General features: G+C 37.9%; 1 protein-coding gene across 3 annotated transcripts in view; it reads left to right on the top strand.

Moving 5' to 3' along the window:
- The window catches only part of MYO1B (myosin IB), a 112,624-nt gene that overhangs the window by 40,421 nt on the left and 47,402 nt on the right, over positions 1-24,801 (top strand). For all 3 annotated transcript variants that reach the window (XM_050340118.1, XM_050340119.1, XM_050340120.1), the window contains exons 4-7: positions 8,604-8,698; positions 11,822-11,926; positions 14,841-14,887; positions 17,638-17,701. In XM_050340118.1, the coding sequence (XP_050196075.1) occupies positions 8,604-8,698; positions 11,822-11,926; positions 14,841-14,887; positions 17,638-17,701 (311 nt within the window). The remainder of the gene's footprint in view (positions 1-8,603; positions 8,699-11,821; positions 11,927-14,840; positions 14,888-17,637; positions 17,702-24,801) is intronic.

Consider the following 24,801-nt stretch of genomic DNA (forward strand, 5'->3'; position numbering starts at 1 on the left):
AAGCAGGATTTTCCATTTGCTAAGCAGGAGTATGTTTTTTGAGGCAGAGACATAAAACACTATGTGCTAAACATTTTTCCATGTGAAATCATAAGAGCAGCACTCTCCTTTTCCCTGCCCTAGGAAAACCCCATAACCAGTACAGCCCTACTGTGGTTTGATTTGTGAGACCAGGAAGTCATTGGCATTTTTAAACGGAGCAAATCAGTGCTGTGCCACTGACTGGGACAAGCACAAACTGTAAGCCCCCAAAATACATCCTATTTAAATAATAAATTAAAAAAGGAAAGGAGAAAAGTGACTAACAGTATATTCTCATCTGTACAGGAAGAGCCAAGTTATACTGATCATTGCACCTCTAATGGGGTTATAGAGTCTTGTTTTCTAAGTATCTCACTTAACCTGTACCCTGGGCCTGTTTTTTCTGAAATAGCTATGGATAATTTAAAGGACCCATGTTTAACCATAGTCTGTGTTTTAAAAATGAGGAATAATTGTTTTGCAGTGTTTTATTGAGGTGGAAAAGATATTACTTGTAGCCACCTAAGTAAAGATGAATTACAGTGTTATTAGGGGTGTCCTCTTATAGCATGCTATTCTCATGGTGCAGTAGCATAATCAAAGCATTTCTTGTTCTGTGGAAAAAGATTTCTTTCATGTAAAATTTGGTTAAAGCTGACATGAACTAAGCATGTGTGTTTGACCAGTGAACTTCCCTGTGTTTCAGACAAACCCTGTATTGGGTACAGAAACTAATTCAATTTTCTGTAAAAACGTTGAGAGTCTGGATATTTCAGTGCAGAAGGGGAATGACTGTTCTCCCCTGCTCTCTACTTTCCTCACTGTCCCACCAGCCCTTCATTTCCACATATATGCAAGAGCACAGAGGTGCAACTCAAATCTACTACTGCATAGATGGAAGAGTAAACTGGGATTTTAAATAATTCTGTGCCCTCTAGTTAAACTCTGACAGAAGCCAAGCATGGCAAATCAGTTTGCACCTCTGTTCCCTTACTGTTCAGCTGTCTGATCTTGCTACTCCATCTGAACTGGAGAAGTGGAATAAATCCTAATTTTTTTCAAGCCCAGCCTCAGGGACTGCAAAGCTTCAGAAGGTCCATGGAGAAACCCAGATAGCTTGTTATCAGCACTTCTGGTGAGCCATGAAACTGCTTTCCCTGCTGGTGGCCACAGGCTCATGTAGTGCAGTTGGGTTGGCAGTGCAGGGAAAAACCTCAGGCTTCTGATGCAGAATATGGCTATGAATATGGCTTCTGCATACAGTTTGGAAGTAAAAACACTGAGCTTAAGGGGTTGGCTGGTTTAGGCAGTCATTAAATCAAGCGTGCAGTTGCTGATTTATCTTAGTAAATAAACAGCTAATTAAATAAAGTTTTTGATAAAACAATAGAAAACACTTCCTGTACTTCCCTTCAAGGGGACAGTAAAATTATTGGGTTTGTAAACAGGAATGCCTTTTCCCCCAAGAAACTTGAAATCCTCGCAGTGCACATTACAGCAGACTGATTTGGTGTAGGTATGTGAGAGGCCTGACTATGTCCTCCTGTGTGACAATGTAGGAGTGGTTGGCTACCTTGGATAACACAGCCCAGAATTTGGTTGGGGTGAGGGATTATTTTGGTTACAAACTCACTGGTAAATGCTGTGGAACTGGGAGTTACCAGCTGATGCTAGTGTGGGTGGGGAGATGATGGTTATGTGCCATCCAGGTGGCTGACATAATTTCAAGGAATATGGGACTAGTCAAGGGGGCATCCAAGTCAAGCTGCTCTTCTGAAAAGCAAGGTGGTATTTGCTTCCCAGCCTTGATTTATGTGTATCTTCACTTTAACTGACAAGAACCTGCTCCACATAGGAGTTTGCTGTTTTAATTCCCTTCTTTAGGCAATCTGAGTCACGAGTTACACCTGTTGCTTGTGTGCAGCTGCAGGTGTTTATGGTGTGTACAGCTGGCATTGGTCCATGTTGGTTTGGTTTGGTATGCCCTGGAGTACCAAAATCAGTCTGATGTTCCATGGCTAATGTGTCACCAGGACAGGGGGATGGACTTGTTGGCTGCATCACCAAGGCTCTGCCTACTGCTCCTGTCTGCCACCATCTTGCATTACTTTGGGGGACCCAACCTTGGGGCCATGCCCAGGTCACTCTCCTGATGGTCTGCTGGGTGTATTTCCCTACCAACTGACAGGACTGAGCTGTTGAATGGGATGTTGACACGCTTACCAGGTTTGCTAAAAGTTAGATGGATTGTAGTGTGGATGGGAAGGTGGTGGTGATCATCCTCAGCTACAGAGATCCTGTTTTGCATGAGTTGAAGGAAAATAAGGCAACAGCTGCATCATAGCCTCCTGGTAAAAGGCGCTTCTTGTTTGCCATCATACTAATGTGCAGCTCTAACAAGATTCCTTAGATGTTGTTGAAATAGGCAGAAAATCAATGGCTGCATTTTTGGCTCTTGTGTACAGTGTTGGGGAAAGACCACTGTTGGTTTAAAAAAAAAATAGTAATTTTTTTTTACTTATGGTAAAAGGAAGTGATCAAAACTGATAAAGCCTCCCTTGAAATGGAAATAGGTGCCATCCTGTGAGAGGGAAAAGAATCAGGCTGTGATGAGCTGCAAGGTTGTGCGGGCACAGTAGTTGGGGAGGAATCATTGGCTGAATCATTGGTTTTTGAGTTGAAGTCCATTGAACATGTATGAAAGTTGCCTCAGTCTGAGAAAGATGAGCTTTTCAGCAAAAACATTTTTTTTTCTCTTTTTGTCCAGACCTCAGACTATTGGCCTGAAACAAGTCTTCTAAACCGGCAGTGTATATATGGGCATCGGAGGGTATATTATATTCCCAGCCTACCGGAACAGAAAATAAATCTCTCTGGCTTAATATTAGCATGTGTCCTGAAGTGTTTTACTCTTAAAAATCAAGAGTGGCTTTGTCCTTTTCCCCCTCCCTTTTTCTCTGTCCCTTCCCTTCCGTAAATTACGGCTACTTTTTACGAATCAAATAGGCTGATTTACACAGCTTTGGGCTTTATTCTGCATCTAATAACGTCACAGTTGCTCATGTGAATAACAAAGCAGAAAAGCCTACGCAGGAGGTACCCTTCTGCTGCATGTATTAGCCACATAATATTGTTGATCAAACAGGTTTCTGTGCTCACCAGGAAAATAAAAATGGAGAATATGAATAGGAGAAAAGGCTTTCCATCTGTCTTAGTACACCTCTTTATCATCATGTTTAAATTTGGAGGTTTTTTTTTTTTTTTCCTGATTGGCGTTATTGAAAGAGCAGCTGCTTGTCTGTGAAGGTCTATCCTTGCTGATGCTCCATCAGTTCAGCTGTTACTTTATTCACTCCAGTGGCAGGCTAATCAACCTTTTCTTTTCAAGTGTGTCAAAGTGCTGAACATGAGACAGTTTGTAATTATGGAAAATGGGAGTACACTTTTTATCCTTAGGGCAATTAGATTAAATGATTCTGTACTATGAGCTAATACTGTAAATAATATCTTACAGTTGTTTTTCCTGAATGGTGAATTTTCCACTGAGCTTCTATGTGCAGGGGAACATATATAGCATACAGCGATGATTTACAATGTAAAGCCTCAAAGTACCTTATAAAATTTCCTTCTACTCTTTCCAGCTCAGGTTTGTTTTTATACTCAAATAAACTCTGATTCTGATGTTTTCCCACTGCATATTATGAGAGAAGGAAATAATTAGTTTGCTGTTACCCTGTTACTGAGCCCTTCTGTGCATTCAGAAAGAGAAGGAAGGAAATTAAATGATGCTGTTAGTTAAACCTGAAATAATTAAATTATATTTTATGCAACATATTAAAAGTGTATGTACTATTTACATTTTGCTGCTGTTCTTTTTAGTCTAGCATGATATATAGTCTTTGATAAGCTTTGATAAGGATACTTTTAGTATCCTGCCAGTGTGTTTAGACACAGTTGAGCAGAAATGAACCCTGGTACCAGAGCTCTGCTTCATGGGGAATTGGAATGGTCAAGAAGAGAGGTTTTCCTAATTTTTTTTGTAAGTAGCAAATGAGGTGTCAGTTGCCAACCAAGATTAAGCAATAGATGTTCTTAAATGGGGACCAAAAATCTCTGAATCAAAGTAACAGCTGGTGAAGATGGGATGAAGTGAATTGACTCTATTAGTGCATGAGAAGAGCAATTGGAGGGAATTTAAAATAGTGCTAACTAATTACTGTTAATTGAAAATACTAAGGAAAATGAAAGAAAGACTGAAAGTGATAGTGGAAAGAAGAACCAAAGGCTGGCAAATACCGATTCTTGTGATTTTTGGCTTAAAGGAAAAAGATGGTGGAAAAGCTGCTCCCGTGAGCTGAATTTCTGACAATAAGAGCAAGGTGTAATTGTGGGTGTAATCTGGAGGGTTCAAATGCAACCCTAGCAATTGGTTCTTGTTTCAGGGTGAGTGCATGGGAACCTTGCTCCTCTCTCTTCCTGACCCTGGAGTTATGTTTTAGCATAGAGATGCTGAAAATTGCCAGAGCCCTTTGGAAATCCCCTTTGGAGGCCTACGCTGTTTCCCTTTGTTAGAATTTTTGGGTTAGGACTTAGTGACAGATCTGGCCATCTGGAGCTTGTGGCTGACAAAGCCTTGCTATAAAAAAGCAGAGCCTTCTTACTGAGCTAGGTGTGGGTGGTGTTTCGATTTCAAATTGCTTCTATACTTAAGTCTTAGCTAAAAGAGAACTCCAGTAAATATTTCTGTGTTTGTTGTGGTAGGAGAATGTCATCTTCTTTTATGAAAACCTAGAAATCAAAGGAGAGGTTATTATAAGGTATGGTAACTGTCGCTGCTGACACACTCACCAGCTAATTTGAAACACATGGCTTATAACTGCTTTTTAAGCTACAAAATATTCTAAACTTTTACTTAGGCTCTGTAATTGTGAGGTGGCTCGAAGAGTGGTATGTGGTTTAAATCTGTAGTTGCAAATGTTGACTTTACAGAGCCATGTCTCTTAATGTTGCTAAAAAGAAAAGAATAGGATTCCTTGTGGTCTACAGATCACTAAAATGTGTTAAACTAAAATAACGTTGAATGCAATTATTTTTTAACAAATAGGGGACAGCATGAAACTATATTTTTTGCAGGTAGAGTTTGAACTAAAAGACTCAAAGTTTTTGTTTGGTTTTTCTTTTGTTGTAAATATAGAAGGCAAATAATAGATAGGAAGGACTGTGAGGCATAATGGTGTGCTATGGAAGTCAACATGATATTTTAATAGATCTGTCTTTTTCTTTTGGATAAAGATCTTTGTTCAGACTCTGGCATAAATGTGCTTATGCTGTTTCTTCAGTGCCAGAAAGACAAGGAAATCTTAGTTGTTAAAATAGATTCTTGGTTATTCCTCCTCCAGTTGAATTGTTGGAACAGTTGCTGAAACATCAGCAGTAGATTTTAGAACACTTCTACGAGGTAACTTTTGATAAGTACGTATGTAAAATTAATTTTGAAATGAGTGGGCTTAATTTTTCTTTTGTCTGTAGTAGATAATATTTGATATACTGGTGGAGTATTAGGCTTTGGTGGGTTTTGTAAGTTGTATGCCAAGCATCTCTGACTAGAACTGGATGAAATTCCCCTCTCTTCTCCAGCTTCAGAGGCCTCATTGCAATATTAGACTCTCTCTGTGGAAGGAGAAGAAGCATCATTTGGGGTTTTTAACTATGCAGTGCAGGCAGAGTTAATATATACATCAACCAGTAAAATATATTTTGACAGAGGCTGTTGAGAAACTTAAATTCAATGTATTAGAAAAGATGAATGGGTACTAAGCTGATTAACTCGTAACTCAGTGTATCAACAGAGAGAGAATACTTTCTCTGTGCTTGATGTCAACTTCATTTTCTGGTGTGAAACTACTGCCAAGAAAGTTGTTTCAGCAGTGAAAACCTAGTTGATGGCTGAGATTGTTTGAGGGGCAACAGACACAGAATGAGCCATCCAGTCTCTTAAGTTTGAAAAGCATCTCAGAGTCTTATCTTCTTGCTAAAAGTCAGTTTCCTCAGTCAAACCTGTGGAAATCACAGCATTGGTGTTGAAGTTGTCTCACATAGCCCATGAATGCTCAGTGCAGTTTATTCCTTTCGTCTTCATCCGGTTACTTTTTATTTTTTCCTTGCAGAAAGGAAAGTAATGTGTGCTGGAATAAGCTTTTCTGAGTGCTGTGCCTTGTACTCTTTGATTTACAAGTATATCTGCAGCAAATATTACTAATTTCCTAAACACGTCCTGTAAGGGAGTCTGGTAAAGTGTTATTGCTACTGTAGTTTGGATTCCGAATGGTGAAATGGATGCCAGAAATTGTGTCATGGTCTCACAGCAGCAGCAGAATATTATTTTTTTAGCTCATTCTCCAGCATGTTGACCACTTCACAATCTGACTTTGTTGTAATGCTAAAAACATTACAGCCTGCTACTTTCTCGTAAACAGATTTTCACCTCCAGTTGAACTACTGGGTTTAAAGGCTTCAATCACCATAGCAATATTAAGGTTTGGGAGATCAATCTTTCTCCTGGGTTCAGTGGTATATGTATAGAAGGAGTTAATGACCTTTGATCATGGGTGTTAAGTGGATGGCCCAACCATCTGTGCAGAGAGAAGAATTGTGATTTAGTGCCTTGGACAAAGTAAGCTGGTGAGAAAAGCAGTGAGAGAGATGGAGCCCTGGGTGGGTCATGTAACTAGGCAGGCAGATGTGGTGTAGGAGAGGAGAAAGAAGAGGGACACAAAAGGGGGGGAATCGATGGCTTTAAGCATCCTTGGTAAGTACTAGAGAGGGAGGGGAAGATCTTATTGTTTAGTAGCAAAAGAGCTGTAAGGTATTTTATTTACCCATTTTCCAAACTTTTCAGAATACCCCTCGCTTGGTAGGCTGGTCTCTTGCAGGGTGGTTGAGCTGGTAACATGATGAGACCATGAAAACAAACATGCAAATAAAACCAAAACCCAGCTAGGCAAATATGTATTGAGTCTAGTACTGATGAGGGATGAGGAAATAGAAATAATGTTGCACATGTGTGTGATGATGAACTGGGGACAGCATGACACGCTCTTCATAAACTTTTTGGAGAGAGAGGCCTGGAACTAAGGAACAGTGGTAGTAGTAAGTATTAGTATATGTAGGTTTAATATTTAAAGCTTTCAAACTGCAGCAGTGGGAGCCTCTAGAAAAGGCTCTCATTGCTTGCATTGTGTTGGTCGTGCTTCCCCTAGCTGGTGTCCTGACAAAGAGCTTGCTTTTCTATAAAGGGGCCGTGATTGCCTGTGAAAACACTGTACGACTAGTTGTTCAAAACAAATACTTGATCTGTTTGCAGTTATCAGCTGAATGCAAAGCTCCTGAACTGTTGTAGAATGAAGAATCAAGTTTCTAAAAAGTGTGTTGAACCTGCAACAATTATGCATTTTATGTTGACCTAAGAGTTCATATCTGTTTTTCATACATGGCTTGTTTGCTATAAATAATAAACAATATCCACTTTTAAGTACATACAAACACTAAATATTTTACTAGATGAGGTAATATAACAAAGCTCTTGGTCTGTTGAATAGATGTTTATTTCAAGTAAAAATACACCATGTTTAACTATCAGATTTTTTCTTCAATTGTGTAAGGCCCATGTGCCTTTCTGTTTGGATTTTGCTTTTATGTCCTTCTTTCCAAGGTGTTCTTATTCTTAGTTTCTAGAGTCCTTTATTCCATTAATTAAAAAATGCGTTTGAAAGAAAACCTTTACTCTTTCTCTGTCTCAAAATTACTGCTAAATAAAACTAAATATAAGGATGCATCTGCATGTCTGCAAAATATATGTTGCTGCAGCAGAGCACATCTGGATTCAAATTGCAGCCTGGGAATTTCAGGGTCATGATGTTCAGAGCTCCAGGAAAAGACGTTTTTGGTACAGGAAAGATGTTGGTTCTTATTAGATGCTTTAGGTTCACTACATGACACCATGCTTACTGAGTTAAGAACACAGTTATTGGGGAATAATTCTGCATATTCATGCAAAAGTCCAGCTATACCCAAAGGCTTAAAAAGCTTTATAAGGCTGTGAAATTGCTTCATACTGAATTGAAATTGCAGCTTATGGTATTGTTAATACTCAGGATTCTCCTGTTTCCTTTTTCTTAGATGTCTTCACAAAGAACATGTCCCTGCTGATGCATTGACATTTTTTCAATGAAGTATATGACATTTTGTTTAATGAAGAAAACTTGCTACATTTCCCTAAAATTCTGTTATTTTGTTTTGACTTTACTATCTTAAGGAAAACTTAAGAGATTATGCTTGCATGTTCCTGGAGAAAGTCTGAGTAAGCCTCTGAGAAAAAGTACCCGTTTTGCTTCTGTGGGGCTTTATATTCTGAAAAGTGAATGCCTCACCACTTATGGAACATCAGCACTTGGAGGGGTTTGGTTTGTTGTTTTTTTTTTTCCCCTGCCCAGATGTGTGAGGGACAGATTGTAATTAGTGTTGGTATTTGTGTTTTGGGTTTTTTTCTTCCATTTCTCAATTGACTCCTTCTTTCCTTGCAGCTTTGCTCTGTCTGACGAGGCTTACCGATCTCTAAGGGACCAGGACAAAGACCAGTGCATCCTTATCACCGGAGAGAGTGGAGCTGGAAAAACAGGTAAGGAGCAGTTTGGATCCTATTGAAAAACATTCAGAGTTATTCAGGGTCTTACAAAGTGATACCAGAATTTGTAAGAGTTGAGAGATATCAGTATCTTTTTGTGTCTGGCTGGTGCAGAAAATGAGTTGCTGTGGGTGTGAACTCACATAAACTAGTGTTTTTTCACATTGTCACCATGATGAAGTCCTACCCCATGTTAATACAGTGTCCTCATCAGTATACAGAGTCATACCAAAGTAATGCTGGTTTTTGATAGAGTACTGTAAGGGCCACAAAACATTTAGGCTGTGCTGGTGGGAAACATGAAGGCGTAGAAAATGGAATGCTCTTCGGTTTCTAGACTTGATGCTTCTACTTGTCTCTTAATAAATAGATGCATTCCAACTGGATTATGCTCTTTATCTAAGGAAAAGAAATAATAGTACCTGATTACTTTGGAAACTTTATCAGCCTTTTGCACACTATGCTCAGCTGCAGTTCTAAGATAGGCTTACGTTCCAGAACACTCTGTTTCTTAGGCAAAGCTGAAATTTCCTTGAAAACGATGCTAGTTTTTAAACTGGAATGTTAGAAATCAAGTGAGGATTGCATAACTGCAGTACATTTTAGGTAGACTTTAAAAAAGAAAGAAGCCAGTTATTTTCTAAAATAGCAGTTTAAAACAGAGGTGACTTGCAAAAGAGGCAGCGGGTAGGAAGGCATACATCTGTTTTCAAGTAATTTGAGAGATTTTTCCTTTGAATCTGAGAATATGTGGAGCTTTGTGTGCTTATTCTGAGCAAGATTTAAAGTGGGTAATAAGAAGTTGCTTTCCAAACCTTTTGTGAAAATATAAAGTATAGGTTTCATCTTTGGTTTTCTTTGATCAGTGGCATCCAAATGAGAGATCCCTGAAGTTTTGTAATATAATCCTTGTTTACAGTTCAATACCATCTAAAACACATGAGTTCAGTAAAAGTGTGTATTAAAACAATCAAGTTCTTATTATTGTGATTCTGATGTTCCGTCTAGAAGTTCAGACTTCAGAAAGGAGTTCTATATTGGTATTTCTTAATGTCTTGATTTCCTCAGGAACTGTGAATTATCAAGCACCTCATACAACTGAGGTACACGTTTTATTCATTTATTCATTTGAAAGGTAGATCAGTGGTTGAGTTATTGAACTTCTATATGTTGATGGTAGATTTTGTTTTGTATAGAGATTTTGACTGTTCTGTAATTTTCATAACTGTATGGGACATAATATGAATTGTTCCTCCTTTTTAAAGGTAAGTAGAAAATAATACAGTGTTTGAAATTCAAACCAGTAATCAAGTTGGAATCTGTAGTATTCTCTGACGTTTTGTGTAACTAATGTTGCTGAAATGAGGCCATTAGCTGAGAGATCAGGTTTTCATTTAAAAAAAAAAAAAGAAAGGAGGGCGGAGAGGGATGCAGAGCAAGTTCCTGGAGTTGAGGAAAGAACTTCTCAATACAGATACTATGTAACTCTGTTTTAAATTTTTGGTAGCCAGAACATTTGGCATTTTTGCATTGGAAGAACTGAAACTCACCTATCATCAGTTGGATCTTTTTATTTACTTCTGATTTTGTTTTTTGTTTCACTGCTTGTTTATATTGTTAAATGATAGTAACATTGGGCAAGAAAAGATGATACATAGCCAGAACAAGTTGTCTGTTTTAACATTTTGAGATTTTAAGGTGATGATTCCCTTCCTGATGTCCTTCTTGGACCAAACAAAGTTCCTATTAAAAGAAAGGGCCTTTATTTTCTTTCACTGATGTTCAAAGCCTATCTTACAGTCATTGTGTGTATACTATAATAATAGCCTATTTGCTGCTTCAGTGCATGCTTCTCTCAGTGACTGAGTAGCTCTACTTAAAGATGTCAACTGTTTTAGGAAATATTTCAAATTAAATAATTTGATAATTTCAAGCTCTGAAGGGAACAGGTTCTTAAAAATGAGAGCTTTGTTTGAGGTGCAGTTAAAGGAGATGGGAGGCCTTTTGGACACACCTATAATTCTTGTTCCTCATCTGCTTCCTGTTTGCAGGTTTGCTCAGTTTTCTCTGCAGTATTGGATAGTAGTATAATACTAGCAAATAAATTTGATTAAATAGGAAAAAATCAAAATCCAGGGGGTAGCTTCTCATCTGCCAGTTCTTTCCTGAAATGAGACCCTTAAATCTGTAACAGATCTCTGAAGATCTGTTACAAATATAATGAAATGATTTTTTTTTATGACCACAGTCATGAGTTGACAGGGTTTCCAGCTGTCAGTAATTACATTGTATTGTATATCAGCCGATATTGCCTCAAATTTCACTCTCTTGCATCATATTAACCATCACAAGCTCTCTTTATAGACAGAATCCTTTTTCAGGTCTTTGTCCTGACCAGGAAAATAGATAAGGATTGGATGGATTATTTAATATTTGTTTCTGTCTGTAAATGGGTGCTGGACATCCATATGAACTCAGCTTTGAGAGTCAAAAAATTGTTCCAGACTTTGTTAAAAGTTTGTGCCTTCAAATTAATTTCATTGTTTAAATGAATGCTTGGCTTTCTCTATTGGTTATACTTTCAAACAGAGTGCAGCACATCATGTGATGTTGCAGTTACTCAGTTGTTTGCAGTGTACTTTAGAGTAGTAATTACGCCTGTATGGGTGTTGTATGTTTATAATTGTTGTGTGTCTGCTGATATAAACTGATTGAATTTTGTGTCTTGAAACTCCTTGAGCCTGGGTTTTTTTTCAGGCTAGATTAAAACATTTCCAAGATGTCAGCAAAGGAATAATGTTCTTTCTTTAAAGAATGCTTCTTACTGAGTCTAAATGAAAAAGTAGCAGGTAATGTGCCAGTGGTGGCTTCTTTAGTTTGGGCAGGCTCTAGGTATTTAAATCGGGAGGATTGCTGATGTAAAGGCATGGGTCTCATGGCAGGATATGCTCCTCCTGCTTTTCCAGATGGTACAACAGTGTAGAAGAAAAGTGAAATTAAATGTATTTACAGTTCCTGTCTGGTGTTGACAAAATGTGATGGAGATTTAGTCTGCAAATAATTTTATGGCCTTTTTGCCAATACTTATCGCTGTTTTATTTGGCTTTCCCCCCACAGAGGCGAGCAAACTTGTCATGTCCTATGTAGCTGCTGTGTGTGGAAAAGGGGCAGAGGTTAATCAAGTAAAAGAACAACTTCTGCAGTCAAATCCAGTTCTTGAAGGTAAGAATCCGATAGAGTGTGTACAAGTGTATAAGCTCCATGTGTATCAGTGTTCCTGCTGGTTTGGAAAACTGTGCCTGTTGTTGTTTCATTGTTATCTGGTGTCCAAAACCATAGGAGATGCTCTCTGTGAATACAGTTGCAAGATTTTATTCAATTACGAGTAGGTTTTCTTGAGAAGAAAATGGTTTCCCTCATGAAGGGAAAGATTAGGAAGTTAGGTCATACTTCCCAGACTCCTCCTGCTGCTCTCTGAGGGCTTACCCTTTCTTAACCCTGCCTTGATGATGCTTGGCTGTATCAAAAGACTTGACTTCAGTCCCTCTGATTCATTTCCTTCCAAATCATATTATTGTGGTCTCTAGTAAACAAACAAGCTCTGTAAGACATTATTTTTCTTTGGGGAAAAAAAAAAAGGGTGAAGAAATGGGTCTTAGAAAAAACTAAGCCAATCCATATGCATGCCTGTTGTTCCCTGAGACTTATTGTTCCCTGGGTCTAGTGACTCTGTTGGCCTGTCGTCCTGACAACTGCCTTTCCTGCTCTCCCATGAAAAAAATTTCTTTTTTTTCTTTTTTTTTTTTTTTTAATTAGTAATTTTAATTTAAAGGTGTTGGCTACCAGAAACAGGATCTTCATTTTTTTCCTGGAGATAGCATATATATAATCCTCAAAGCTTGCAGATTTGTCCTATTGTCTAATAATTGCCTTCAGAAGTTCCTTGGTTAGTGTTGACTTATTTAGGTCTATTGTGTCGATTCCTGGCTGAGTCTTTCTCAAAATTCTCAAAGCCTGACAAAGTCTCAGGACTACTCTGCAATAATTTTGCATTATGGCCAGATGATATGTGGTGTTTGTAAGACTGTTGAGTGTCAATGTTATATTTATTGTCTAGCTATCCAGACAGCTATATGGTGATTTGGAGTCTACAGGGGACGAGTACTCTGCCAGAGAGAACAGGGGGAAAAAGTGAAAAAAAGAAGGAAGGGGAATGCAAAAGTGGGCAGAGAGCAGTGGGGAAATGGATGGTTATAACGTGGTCTTTGACTGTACACAAACCAAAATTGTAAGCAAAGGCTCACAAAGAAAGGATGAAATGTTAACATTCAAGAATATAGAAATGCTGGATAAGCCTTTCTCTGATGATCAGCTACGTTCCACTTAAAGCCGAATGGGGGGATTGCAACCTTCCATTGTTCTGGATTCACAGAGAAGAGCTGTGTTGCTTTTATCACCATTCTGGAAGCAGATTTCAGATATAGGCAGAAATAGCATGGGAGGTATGAAGGCTTTTCTTGCCAAAGCTAGATTGTTCCCCAGGGACTGCCAAATGTATTTGATTTCTTATTGGTTTATGAATCTTTGTTTTAATGCAAGAGGAATAGACTAAGCTTACAAAAGATTGCCTTATTGTTTTAAAGGATTATTTGTTCTACTTGACATGCTAGTAATTGCCTTTTTAGTCTTTTGGAAGGTAGGACACCGGATTATTCCACAAGGAATAAAAGCTGAGCAAACTGGGCTGCTTATATATGTTTTAGACAGAAATTAAGCATTTGTGGTCAGATTTATTTTTCTTTGGTTATGTAGTTCTGTTACAGTCAAGCTGCAGTGCAAGAAAATGACATAAATGTTACGTATGCATAATTTGTCTTATGAGATTATTTGTTTTTAAACTACAGTTGCTACTGTAAATTAACTTTAAGAAACAATGAACTTAAGGGAAACCCAAGAAATGTGTCTCCTTCTTTATAATGGAACGTTTGTGCTTGACTCTGTGCAGTTATAAATGACTCTACTGTTCAGCACTGTGTTTTAGAAAATGCAGCTCAGAGATTTGGTTGTTGAAAAGATGATTTGTTGCAGGGCATAAAGATTTTAAAAACAATTCTTTCACTTATCCTGGCCTTCAGGAGGAACAAACTTTTCATTTCGGCTCTAGTTCTTTGGTCAAGAATGAGTCTACTCATGCAAGTTTGTAGAAGCCTAAAGGCATGTATTTATTTCTGTCCAAAAAATATTGACTTTACTTGATCTTTGAAAATATATATGCTATGTAAATAAATACTGGGATAAATAAAGTCTCTCCTGTTGGAATATGAGTGTTATACTTGATGTAGTGGATATTCCTGTTTGACTCAATGTGCTCAGACAATGTGTGATGTTTAGAGCTTGAATCGTCCTCCAGTCTGAGTTCTTGTCCTGCCCATGTTCTAAACTGGTGACTGCCCATCTGAATGTAGAATTGCCCATCATAAAACTGGACCTAAAGAAATTTAAACCAAATGATTAAGAAAGCTAGTTTAGGCCAAGCTGAAGACAAACTTTCATTGTAAATCTTACTTATTTCAGCTGGTTAATATTCAGCTTAAGGTAGGATAAATGTGTTGAAGTAGCATAAATAAATCAGTTTCCAAGCACTGATTAAACTGTCCCATGCAAAAAGTTTTTAAGAGTAATTTTGAAATTTTCCCAGTTCATGACCATCTTTTAACCTATTCTGTTGTGGGAACTAAGTTTTGTTTCTTTCTCTGAATTGAAGAGAAAGAAGTGTTTCCTATGTTTAAAGTTATTTGGGCAATAAAATTTTTAATTTGTTGGTTCAAACACTAAGGATACACCCTTCATCTGAGTGCAGTTTTGTTTTGAAACCATTTCCCATTGTATGTTTTTCTTTCACTTTTTTAAACAAAGGAAGTGTTGAGAAGAAACTTCTTTGGACTTCCGTAGGTGTTTTCTCATTTATGGTCATGTCTGTCACACTCTGTCCACAGTGACTGATGCCTATACAATGAACAGGGTTTCTCAGAATTCTATAATTCTTTTAAATATATAAGCAGACACAGATATTTTAGCATTTAAATATTTTTTATTGATAGATTTGGTTGTCATGTTTGTTTTTCTCTTTCTCCAGCTTTTGGAAATGCCAAAACTGTGAGGAATGACAACTCCTCTAGATTTGTAAGTATTTTCTTCAAGGCTGAATTTGAAATTCTTTAATGGGAGCATGTTATGCTGTTGGCTATTTCTCTTTTGCCTTGTATCAACCATCAAGGCATCTATAAGGAGGGAATGAATAATTTGGAGAGAGAGCTTTCTTGCAGTTGTCTGAGGACTGTGGTGTTTGAAGAGGGCAAACACCTTCAGCAACAATCAGAATTTCATTTTGTACATTTGAGCGTGTTCTCTTTCCCCAGTGCGTTTGTAGATTATTATTATCAGTCAACCCTCTTTTTAAAACGTTTCACCTCCTTGTCAGAAATATTGTTGGTTTCTGGTGCGGGCATAGAGATCTATTGGAAATCCAAGTAGAGGCTAAAAAAGAAAGAAAAAGATTAGGATGTGGCAGCCTGTGACCAGATGAAAATGTAATTAAAGTGCGGCTGGATTCTTTAATTTTCTGGCACTGGTGGCTTTAATGTCAGTGACCATGTGTCTAGCAACTGGTCTGCTTAGAAAGTCTATCTTTTCATGTGATCTTGTGTTCCATTCATATGTATATAATTTTTTTGTTAAAATTGCTACTTTAGGTTCTCATTTGCTTTCTGTGATGTTTCCAAGTTTGTGTACAGCTTTGGTGTTAATATAAACACTTATAACTTTACTTTTTTGCTTAAATTCTTTATAATCAACTGATTGAATTCAGGCTTTTTCAGTGTGAAACTGAATGTGAAATTATTGGGATTGGAGGAAAAAAAAAAAAAGAGTTGAAGCTAGAGTTGGGAGATTCAGAAGTGAGAGTGCTCATCATAGATTCTCCTCCTAAAATCAGGAGGCTGAATGCAACTCTGTCATTTGCTCACTTGTGTCCAGAAGAGTAACATTGTGAGATGTGTAAAGCAGACAACAGAGGGCGAATCAATACACTGGAAAAATGGTGCATTGTGAGTAAAAGCAAATGAATAAAATTGTGGGATATCGTGAGACTGGAGGGCAGCTTTTTTTTTTTTCCATGTGGGGGACTTCTCTCTATGCTCTACGTCTATGAATGGTCCTTCTGCAGCTGTCATTGCCTCTGCTTGTGAACAGAAAAAAGGGTCTTCATCACAAGGTCAGGGCCAAAATTTGAGGCACCAGTAGAGATTTTGGTTTTTGGTAAAAAGGCTAGAAACAATGCAGTTATCAGAGATGATGTACTACATAACGGAGGAGGAGACAGCCAAGAGAAGAGTTTGCCTTTTGCAAAGAGAAGTCTTTCTAGGACAAAGTGCAACAAGCTACTATTTTGCCTTTCAAGTCCTTGCTTATAAACACCAAGCTAAAAATACTTCTGGAAACACCCAGCTGGCCCAGTCCTTGGGAAATGAAAATTTAATTATCAGATATAAGTTTTTATCTCTGAAATTTGAATCGGCTCAGAATTGTCTTCGAACAAGACAGCACAAGTACTGTCCTCTCTAGCCTGCCTCAGCTGCCAGCAAGAATAGAATTTAAGTATATTCAAGCCAATCTTGACAAAATACACCATAAATTAGCAAGTATCTTTGAGTCAACGTAAAGTGCCTGTTTTTATGTTCTGTAATTAAAAGCAAACTAGAAAAACAAACAAAACATAGTCTCTTTCTAAATCCAGTGAATAAGGAAGTACAAACACAAGGCTTTTCAATATGCAATTTTTGTCATAGAAGCATAGAATGTTTAGGGCTGAAAGTGACCGTAAAGATCATCCAATTCCAACCTCCCTGCTGTGGTCAGAGATACCTTCCTCTTGACCACGTTGCTCAAAGCCCCATCCAGCCTGACCTTGGAACACTTCCAGGGATGGGGCATCCACATCTTCTGTGGGCAGCCTGTTCTAGTGCCTCACCACCCTCCCAGTGAACAGAGTCCTCTGTTAAGTATGTGCCAGAGGGTGGAATTTAGTTGAATTCCTACTAGCACTTTTTATCGTTCTAAACTTCCTTGCAGGGCAAGCTGCTCTGCTTTTGCCTTTTCTACACAGTATGGGAGAAAACCAGTCCATTTTGTCACTGTTAAATGTAGCTGTTACTACATTAAACACTTGTCAAATAAATTAAAATGATACAAAGACCAGAGCAATCTTCTGTGATGTGGAAAAGTCAAAAAGAAGTCAAGGAAACACACTGCGCCAGTGCAGCTAAAATTGAAATCACTTTTGCGGTGACAGTCTGTTAATTGTTGCCTCTGGTCTCCTGAGTTACGAGGGAGAGTTCAGCGGGAAAAATCCATCACTTTTACAAGGCAGGCACACGCTTAGAGACAGACATCCCATGATTGCCAGCCAGTCCTCCAGGCCAAACTGAGTGGCTGTCCTTCAGCTTGCTGTGATTCATGCTCCAGTAAGATTTCCCAGTGAGAAAATAAGTCTGTGTGGAAGATAATTTCTTCCTGCATTCTTCTGTTAATAAGCATGGTAATACCTAAGTGGCTACAGGTATTGTTTGGTGTTCTTCGCATTCTGATGGAAGTTTGTATACTGTGCATTTTCTTCATATAACCTTAGAAACTGAGCAAATTGCTCAGGTTGCTTTACAATCCTGATTAAAGGTGTCCCCATAAAAATCTCTGGCTGTGGTAATGTCTTAGAAGATTTGAATAATTTTCTGTTCTTCAAAATTCTGATGGAGTGTACAGGAGATGGCTGATCTTTTAACTCTTTTAACCTTTTAAAACAACCAACTAACTAAAAAATGTTTTGAGCATTTTTTCTTAAACACAACTGACAGTCTTAAAATATGTTGCTTTCACAGGGAAAATACATGGATATTGAGTTTGATTTCAAGGGTGACCCACTTGGAGGAGTTATAAGTAACTGTGAGTATTACTTCCAATATCAGCATATTTAACAACTTAAAATGTTTTGTTTAAAAAGGAATGTGGTTCAATTATTGAAGAGATCATCTGTGTTTGTATAATAAAATCTCTCTCCATTCCGCTTTTTAATTTTGTTGCTGTTTTGGTGCTGAATAATGTACCTTAGAGTAAGTGAAAATAGACTTAAAGAAGTCAGCATGAATACTGAATTTACTGTATTGTTTCAAACATACTGAGTGATGTGCATGGGTTTGTGTATTATCTCTGAAACTGGTTGGCAGATGGATATGGGTATCTGAGCATCTTTTTCTGCATGAATCCCTGGTATCAGTTGTGTTGCTGTGTTTGATGAGTCAGGTATTTTTGGTGGATGATGTCCGAGATACGCTGCTTTGTAATTTGTGAGGGTGATACAAAGTGTGCTGGAGATAACCATGAGATGGGTATGTTTATTTGGAACCAAATCCTTCCGTGCTAATTTGTACACCTCAAAGTGTAGGAAAAGGCTTATCATAAGAGAGGATGGACAGCTTTTGAGTTTAGGGAGGCAAAGGTGGCCTTGGAGGTTGTTCTATGAAACCTATAGCAACTCAGAAAATTTAACCAGCTCTCTGTTGGGAACCAAGAGGCTGGGAACTGAATGGCAGCTCAGAATGCTTTCACTTGCTTTTGTTTTGAGAGTTTAAATGCAGCTTTTAAAGGAAATTGCTCCTCTGTGCTATATAAAGCTGTATTTGTTTGGTTTTCTTATTTTTAAAAGGGAATGGAAGAGGGCAGTGACTGACTATACTAGGTGTCACTGACCTAGCCTTGACCCCTCTTTCCACACAGCCAAATTCGTTGCTTTTTCTAAAGATGTGACTTTTGACTCCATCGGCATTTTACTGGTTGTGAAATAATGAGACTCACCCAAGGTGAACTGTACTCTCCATATATAACATAAACATTTTAAAAACACTGAGAAGAATTTTACACATAAATACAGGTTTTGGCTTTTTTTCAGAGGGCAAACATATTTTCTTGACCAGGTCACTTTTGGAACTGTGCCTGAAAGAGCATGATTTTTGTGACAGAGTAGATCTTGAAACTCAAAGCAGGCACAATTTAAGTGTTTATGGCTGTCTATTAGCTTTGACATTTGGCAGTCAACAAAATTAGAGGCCAAACACAGTCAGTGTATTCATCAATAATTAAGTGTGAACAAAAAGCTTCTAAAAGGCCGTGTTATTTGTTTCTTTTTATTTTGCATTCAAAATAGATACATAGAAATGAACCTTCCTTTGTAAGAGTGGACATTCAACAGTTTGTCTTTGAAAGTACCGTGCTGAGTCATCTAATTAACATATTGTGTCATACCAAAGGGAGATCCAAATAGTTGCTCTGTAGTTTATCTGCCCTATAAATCTTTGCATGGTGTAATTATAACATTACATTAATTGTAATGATGTGATGACATATGTAACAAAGGGCAGGCATATTTTTAGGTCTTTCTAAAAGATACCTATTTTGGGCATTCTTTGTCTTGTCACGTTTAACAAATTTCTCATAGCAAGAAAATTAATTTCAATTTAAAAATAAAGAGCTGATGTGTAAGCCCTGTTGTGGAAAAGATGTTACTTGTTGAACTATGAAACAGCCCATGATTGTCAGGGTTTGTCACTGGTAAATACTGAGTTCCTGTAGCTGCATGTTAGTACATCTCATCTTTGATTTAATGTTTGCAAAATTTGATAGTCCATCCAACTCTCTATAAAAGAGAATTTAAATTCTCTACCATTTCAAAGCAATTTGGTTGTCCTGCCTTAGATTTTTCCACGCATCTGCAGCATTGCATTGCAACACAAATGTTTCTGTGAAGCATCACCATTCGGAAGATATTTGGGGGCCTAAATTCTTTTACACTACTTAGAACTTACTCTGGTGTAAGTCAAAATCAGGATTTGTCTTCATAATTCATCAAGCATGAAGTCAACTAGTGCCAAAGTTTCCTATCCTTAAAAGGGAAAATGTAATTATGAAAAATATTTGTAAATTTTTTTTGATTTCTGACCATGTGTTAATATGATGTGAAGATGACATCGTAATGTTTTGATTAAACTTTAATGGTCGTTTCTGACAAGCTTGATTTCCGAACATCAATTAAGTTAGTGGGCTTTCTGAGGCACAGCCTGTGTCAGCAAGCTATAGCTCATACTGTGAGTGACTTGAAGCAGACGTGGTAAACATCTAGCTTATTGTGGTGGCAAGAATGGTAACGACGAGAAGCTGCCAAATTTATCATACTGGTAAGGATAAGCTGAGACCCATTAGGCTGAAAGGTCTTGTTTAAAATGGTCTATTCTGTTGTACTCTGGAAAGCTGTGAAGCTTTGTGAAAGGTTGGTGAATCTGCTCATGGTGACCCTTTGTGTAGTGAGTGATACTACTGTGACCTTCTCTTGTGCCATTCTCCTGATGCCCTTCAATAAGCTCTTACATCTTAATGAGAGGGGTTAACCTACAGGGTGAAATTATCATTTCTGTCCTATCCACTTTGCAGTCACTGGAAATGTCCATTGTCTTTAGCAAGGGCTGATAGAACCAAGACGTTTAATATGCCATAAATGGAAGGTAAATCTTTCAAGTAAAATTAGAATGGAAATAATAAAATGGAAGGGATTTGTGACAGCTATAAAGTCAGAACTGATATGTGCCGAAACTGAAGATAATTTTATGTTTGAACAGTGTAAAATATGTGCAGTCTCATTTCGTACTGGTTTCCGAGGAAATTGTCATAATGTTATACCATGGTGTACAGTCATGAAAAGAAACTGGGAATGGAAAATTGGAGATTAACGTGATTTATGCAAGCCTAAAGTATTTTACTTCAATTAGGAATTTTTTTCCCCTTAGACTACAAAATAAAAATGATTTCAGGTAGCACGTGTTGTACTCATTTGATCCTACATCAGCAGGTGTGGGGTGAGCAGAAGGGTGAAGAGGGCTGAGTGAACAATGGAGTAAAGCCTGAGTTGTTAGACTTCTCCCTTTTCATTAGTTTTCTGTGAAGGTCCCAGCTTGTTTTCCTAGTGGGTGGGAGGCCCTGGAGTCCCTGTAAGGTGAGGTCCTGGTGCTAGGTAACAGCCAGCCCATCCATTCACAGGTGACCTGTTTCACGTGTGTGGGGTTAGGGAGTCCAAATTACTGTTGTGGAAGTTGCTAAATGCCAGACCTTTGCTGTGTTGCCACCTGGAACTGTGGGCATCCCATCACTGTTTAGTAACAAACTCCAATCCCCACTTAAAGGTATGCTGCTTCTTGAAAAGGCACCTGCAAACAGGCAAATAGCATTTTTGTTTTCTCTCACTGAATTGAGTGTGAGGTGTATCTGCTCCTTGTGCCCTCCTATGGGGTGTTTACGATTGCTGCTGTTGCAGTGGACAGTCGTGTCAGTACTTATGTGCTCAGAGGGGTTTTTTTTCCCCAGAGCACTTGTGAGGGAGAGCAGTTGGAGTGTTGATTTCAGCTGGGTGGAATATCATGGAAATAAATTAAAGGAAAGATCAATACTATTCTTAGTTTTCCATTTATAATAGCTACTCAGTGAAAATGAAAGGAGAAGAAAGGAGAACAGTAGTTTCCTTTCCACCTTTTAGGTTACAGAATAATCTATATTTTATGTAAAAATAGGTACATTTGGTTTTGAAGTAATAGGTGCTAATTGCAGTAGCTTTTTCGGCTCTAAGATACGACTGTGTCCACAGATGCTGCATCTGGTTTGTACTTAAGGCAGTGTTTGTGTGTACACTTGGTTTGTTAGTTTTCTGACTACTTTTGTGTACAGTAAATTTTATGGTTGAAGTGGCTTTGCATAGTACAGCCCAAAATGTTTCACACTTAGAGTTGTTTAGACCTTCTGAAAGGTATGGATTTTACAATATCTTCCCCATAAGTTTTGTAAGTCTTAAATTTTTACATTTCACCTGTAGTTTCCTGCTGAAAGATATCTAGATTTTAGTATAGGGTGACCTTTCCTGATCTGCCTAAGCCCTTCAGTGATTTAATGTTTAACTAGAAGACAATGGCACTGCAGGTTGCGAAGTCCAGTGTATGCAATGCCTGCTCTTGAAAAGCCATTTTTAACCAGTACAGTGTCCTTAGAATCCAGGTAACAAGTGGTTACCCTGTTTTGCCATCTTTTTCAACAGCAACATGAAAGAAACCTATGATGTGTATCTAAGGCAACAACTTTTTTTTTTTTTTTTTAAGTTAGCAAAGTGATAACTTTGCAACTTGTTCGTCTTTATGACTTGGTTGTTCATTTTAAAAGTCGAAAGTAATTACCCTCTTACTGAGACATCAGCAGCTCAGGCTGTTGATTTAAGTGATTGCTGTTATTAAGTTCCTTTACTTAGGAAAATATTGCACAAATTTGACAATTAGACATTATGGGAAGAGATACCCATTCTTGGTGATTTTTTTTTTTTTAAATCTTTATTTGTTTCGATATCTCCCTTGGTGTTCTCGTTAGCATGGTTGCCACCATTTAGACAACTGTTTTGCCTAAACTAGGTAGATTTTAAAACAAACAACAAACTAAATTAAACATTTTGTTTAGCTAATTTTTAAACATCATTTATCCCTTGAGCAATGAGGGATGCTCTGCCCACACAGTAGTTTTTGTTTGACGCAATTACGGATCAATTATTTTGAGAGAACCTGATTATAAACTTGGTGGGAATAATAGGGAAATTTCCTCCAAAATTTGTGTTTTCCTTTTCATCTGTAGCTTTTTTTGATGACAGCTGCACAATCAAGGCAGGAAAACAGAAAACATAATGTGGCTGTAGAGATAAGCTTCCATGACTAGAACATGTTCTGTAACTTTGCTTGAGTTGTTAAAAGAGTCCTTGGTCATGGCCAGCTGAAGAGACCATGACTAAAATAAACTTTTCCTGGATTATTTAGAATTTACCAAGGTAGTGTCATTTTTTTTTGGTTCTGGTGTTTACTTATTCCTTTCTTGAATGTTGATTCAATTTCTAGTATATTTAGAGAAATACAAATATCCTACGTTTTTCTACATCAGTCAAGTTCATGGGTCAAGTATGCAAAAAGAATTTGTGTAAAATTGTACATTAGAGTTTGCAGAAGTATTCAGCATCTTTTTTTTCCTTTCATGTTCAGTCCAATGGTTTAGCAGGGTGCTTACGGAGATCTCCTGCATTTAAACCAGTGTTATGTAAGAATAACAAAAAATCTTCAGAACCTAAGGCAGGTAGCTGGATTTTGAGTTGTCTGAATCGATGTATATTCAGAGAATATGATTTCAGAAGTGTTCCCAAGGTTTTACTATTCCAAAGCAATTTAATTTTTACAGTTGCTTTGGTATGCATTAAAAGTTTCCACTCAAGAAGAAACGTTGCTAGATAATGCAGAAAGAATACTTAAATGTTCTCTCCTGATACTTCTGTATAGTCCCTACACATAATTCATGTAAACTGTGTAACAAAATGTGATCTGGAGAGAGTTTGAGGGTTTTTTGTTCTGTGGATTTTCATACAGATAGGCACCATCTGTCCACACATGCCACTGTCAACAGAATTACCAAGCGGCCACATGCAGCAGTCTGATGTGAATCTTTTTGTCTTCTCCTTTGAGTATTTTGATCCACAGAATTTGTACTCACGTGAGACTCAACACAAAAGTTACTGGTAGTGCAGTGGTTGCTTTAAGGAAAATATATTTGGTTGATTTATTGAAATACTAATTAGTGTAAACAAAGGGAAGAAGTTTTCTGAAGAGTAGGGCAGATGGTCTGGATCTGTCCCCTAAGTCTGGTTTCAGTCTGCATGTGAACAGAAAGAAAAGGAAAAAAACAATGAATGCAGCCTTTAAAAGAACTGGCAGCAGCTGCTTTTTTTTAAGGAAAATACCTGATTTTCTGTCAGTAACTGATTTGTGGAGCTTTTTTCCTCAATTATGAAAACTGACAGAATATGAAATGTTAGGGCTTCAAAAAGCTGACTGTTAATTAGTTAACTTTGTTGCTTCTAAAAATATATAGATAAGATAAGCTGTGGTGAAAAAAACCAAGACAGTTATACTTCTAAGATAACTAATTTCACATACCTTCAAGAACCTGTTTATTAAATCCGCTGAAGGCATGCATGTAATTAGAAGGCTTAAATACAATATTTTGCCAGCATGTGTGGCTGAGCTTTTATGACAGTATTTGAGTAAATTTATAGGCAGAATATTTTTAAACCCAAATAAGCCAAACCGCACTGCTTCAATGTCCCTTGAGAATACAACCATTTCCTGAAGTGTGTGTAGCCACTGCGGGAGCTGAAGTTGTTTATTTTTTTGAGATTAAATTTGGCTGTGATCTGTTCCAACACTTGACTGGAGAACCTTCACAGCCAGCACAACTCTGAACTGCCTGCCGCTCATCTGGCCTTTCCCAGCCCAAGTATTAACATTTGGATGGGGGATCAGCCTCTCCCTTTCAGTTATGAATTAAAAACTAGAGAGGATAAGGTATCCGATAGTTAGGCTAACTAACTAGGATGGCTCTGAGTTAGAACCATGGCTCAAGAAGGTGAAGGCCTTAGGTGAAGTCAGAAGTCGAGAGATGGCACAGTAGGCTGCTGGTGAGAACAATAACTTCTGGTCTTGCCTTTCCAACATAGCATCAACCATCAAAGTTAGTCAGCTGCATTAAAAAAAAAAAAAAAAAAAAAAAAGCCAATAAGATGGGAAGGGCAAAAGTGGGAATCTTTAATCTGCCCCTATAAAGATGAGCTGCTGGTAACATGTGAGAGCCGCTTGTTCGTGTATATCTTGGGCGTGCTTTTTCATCTCCATGTGCAAAACTTCCAGGTGCTGAACCAGGCCGTGTTTAGAAGGAAAGAGACTGTAGCGTTGTTAATTATAAAAACAAATGTCTATTCAAACACAGCTAAAAGTTCTGACGTGGTCACACAATGCGTGACATGGGGAAGAGGTATTTCTCCTCATACAGTCAGATGCTCTGGTCATTTAGGACCTCCGTTCAGTGTCATCTGCTGTACTGCTTGCAGTTCCTCTCTCAGGCAATTGCATGTTCAGGGAATAACATAG

This window comes from Myiozetetes cayanensis, unplaced genomic scaffold, assembly GCF_022539395.1.
Source record: "Myiozetetes cayanensis isolate MyiCay16 unplaced genomic scaffold, myiCay2020 scf9, whole genome shotgun sequence".
In the NCBI taxonomy this organism is placed as follows: domain Eukaryota; kingdom Metazoa; phylum Chordata; class Aves; order Passeriformes; family Tyrannidae; genus Myiozetetes; species Myiozetetes cayanensis.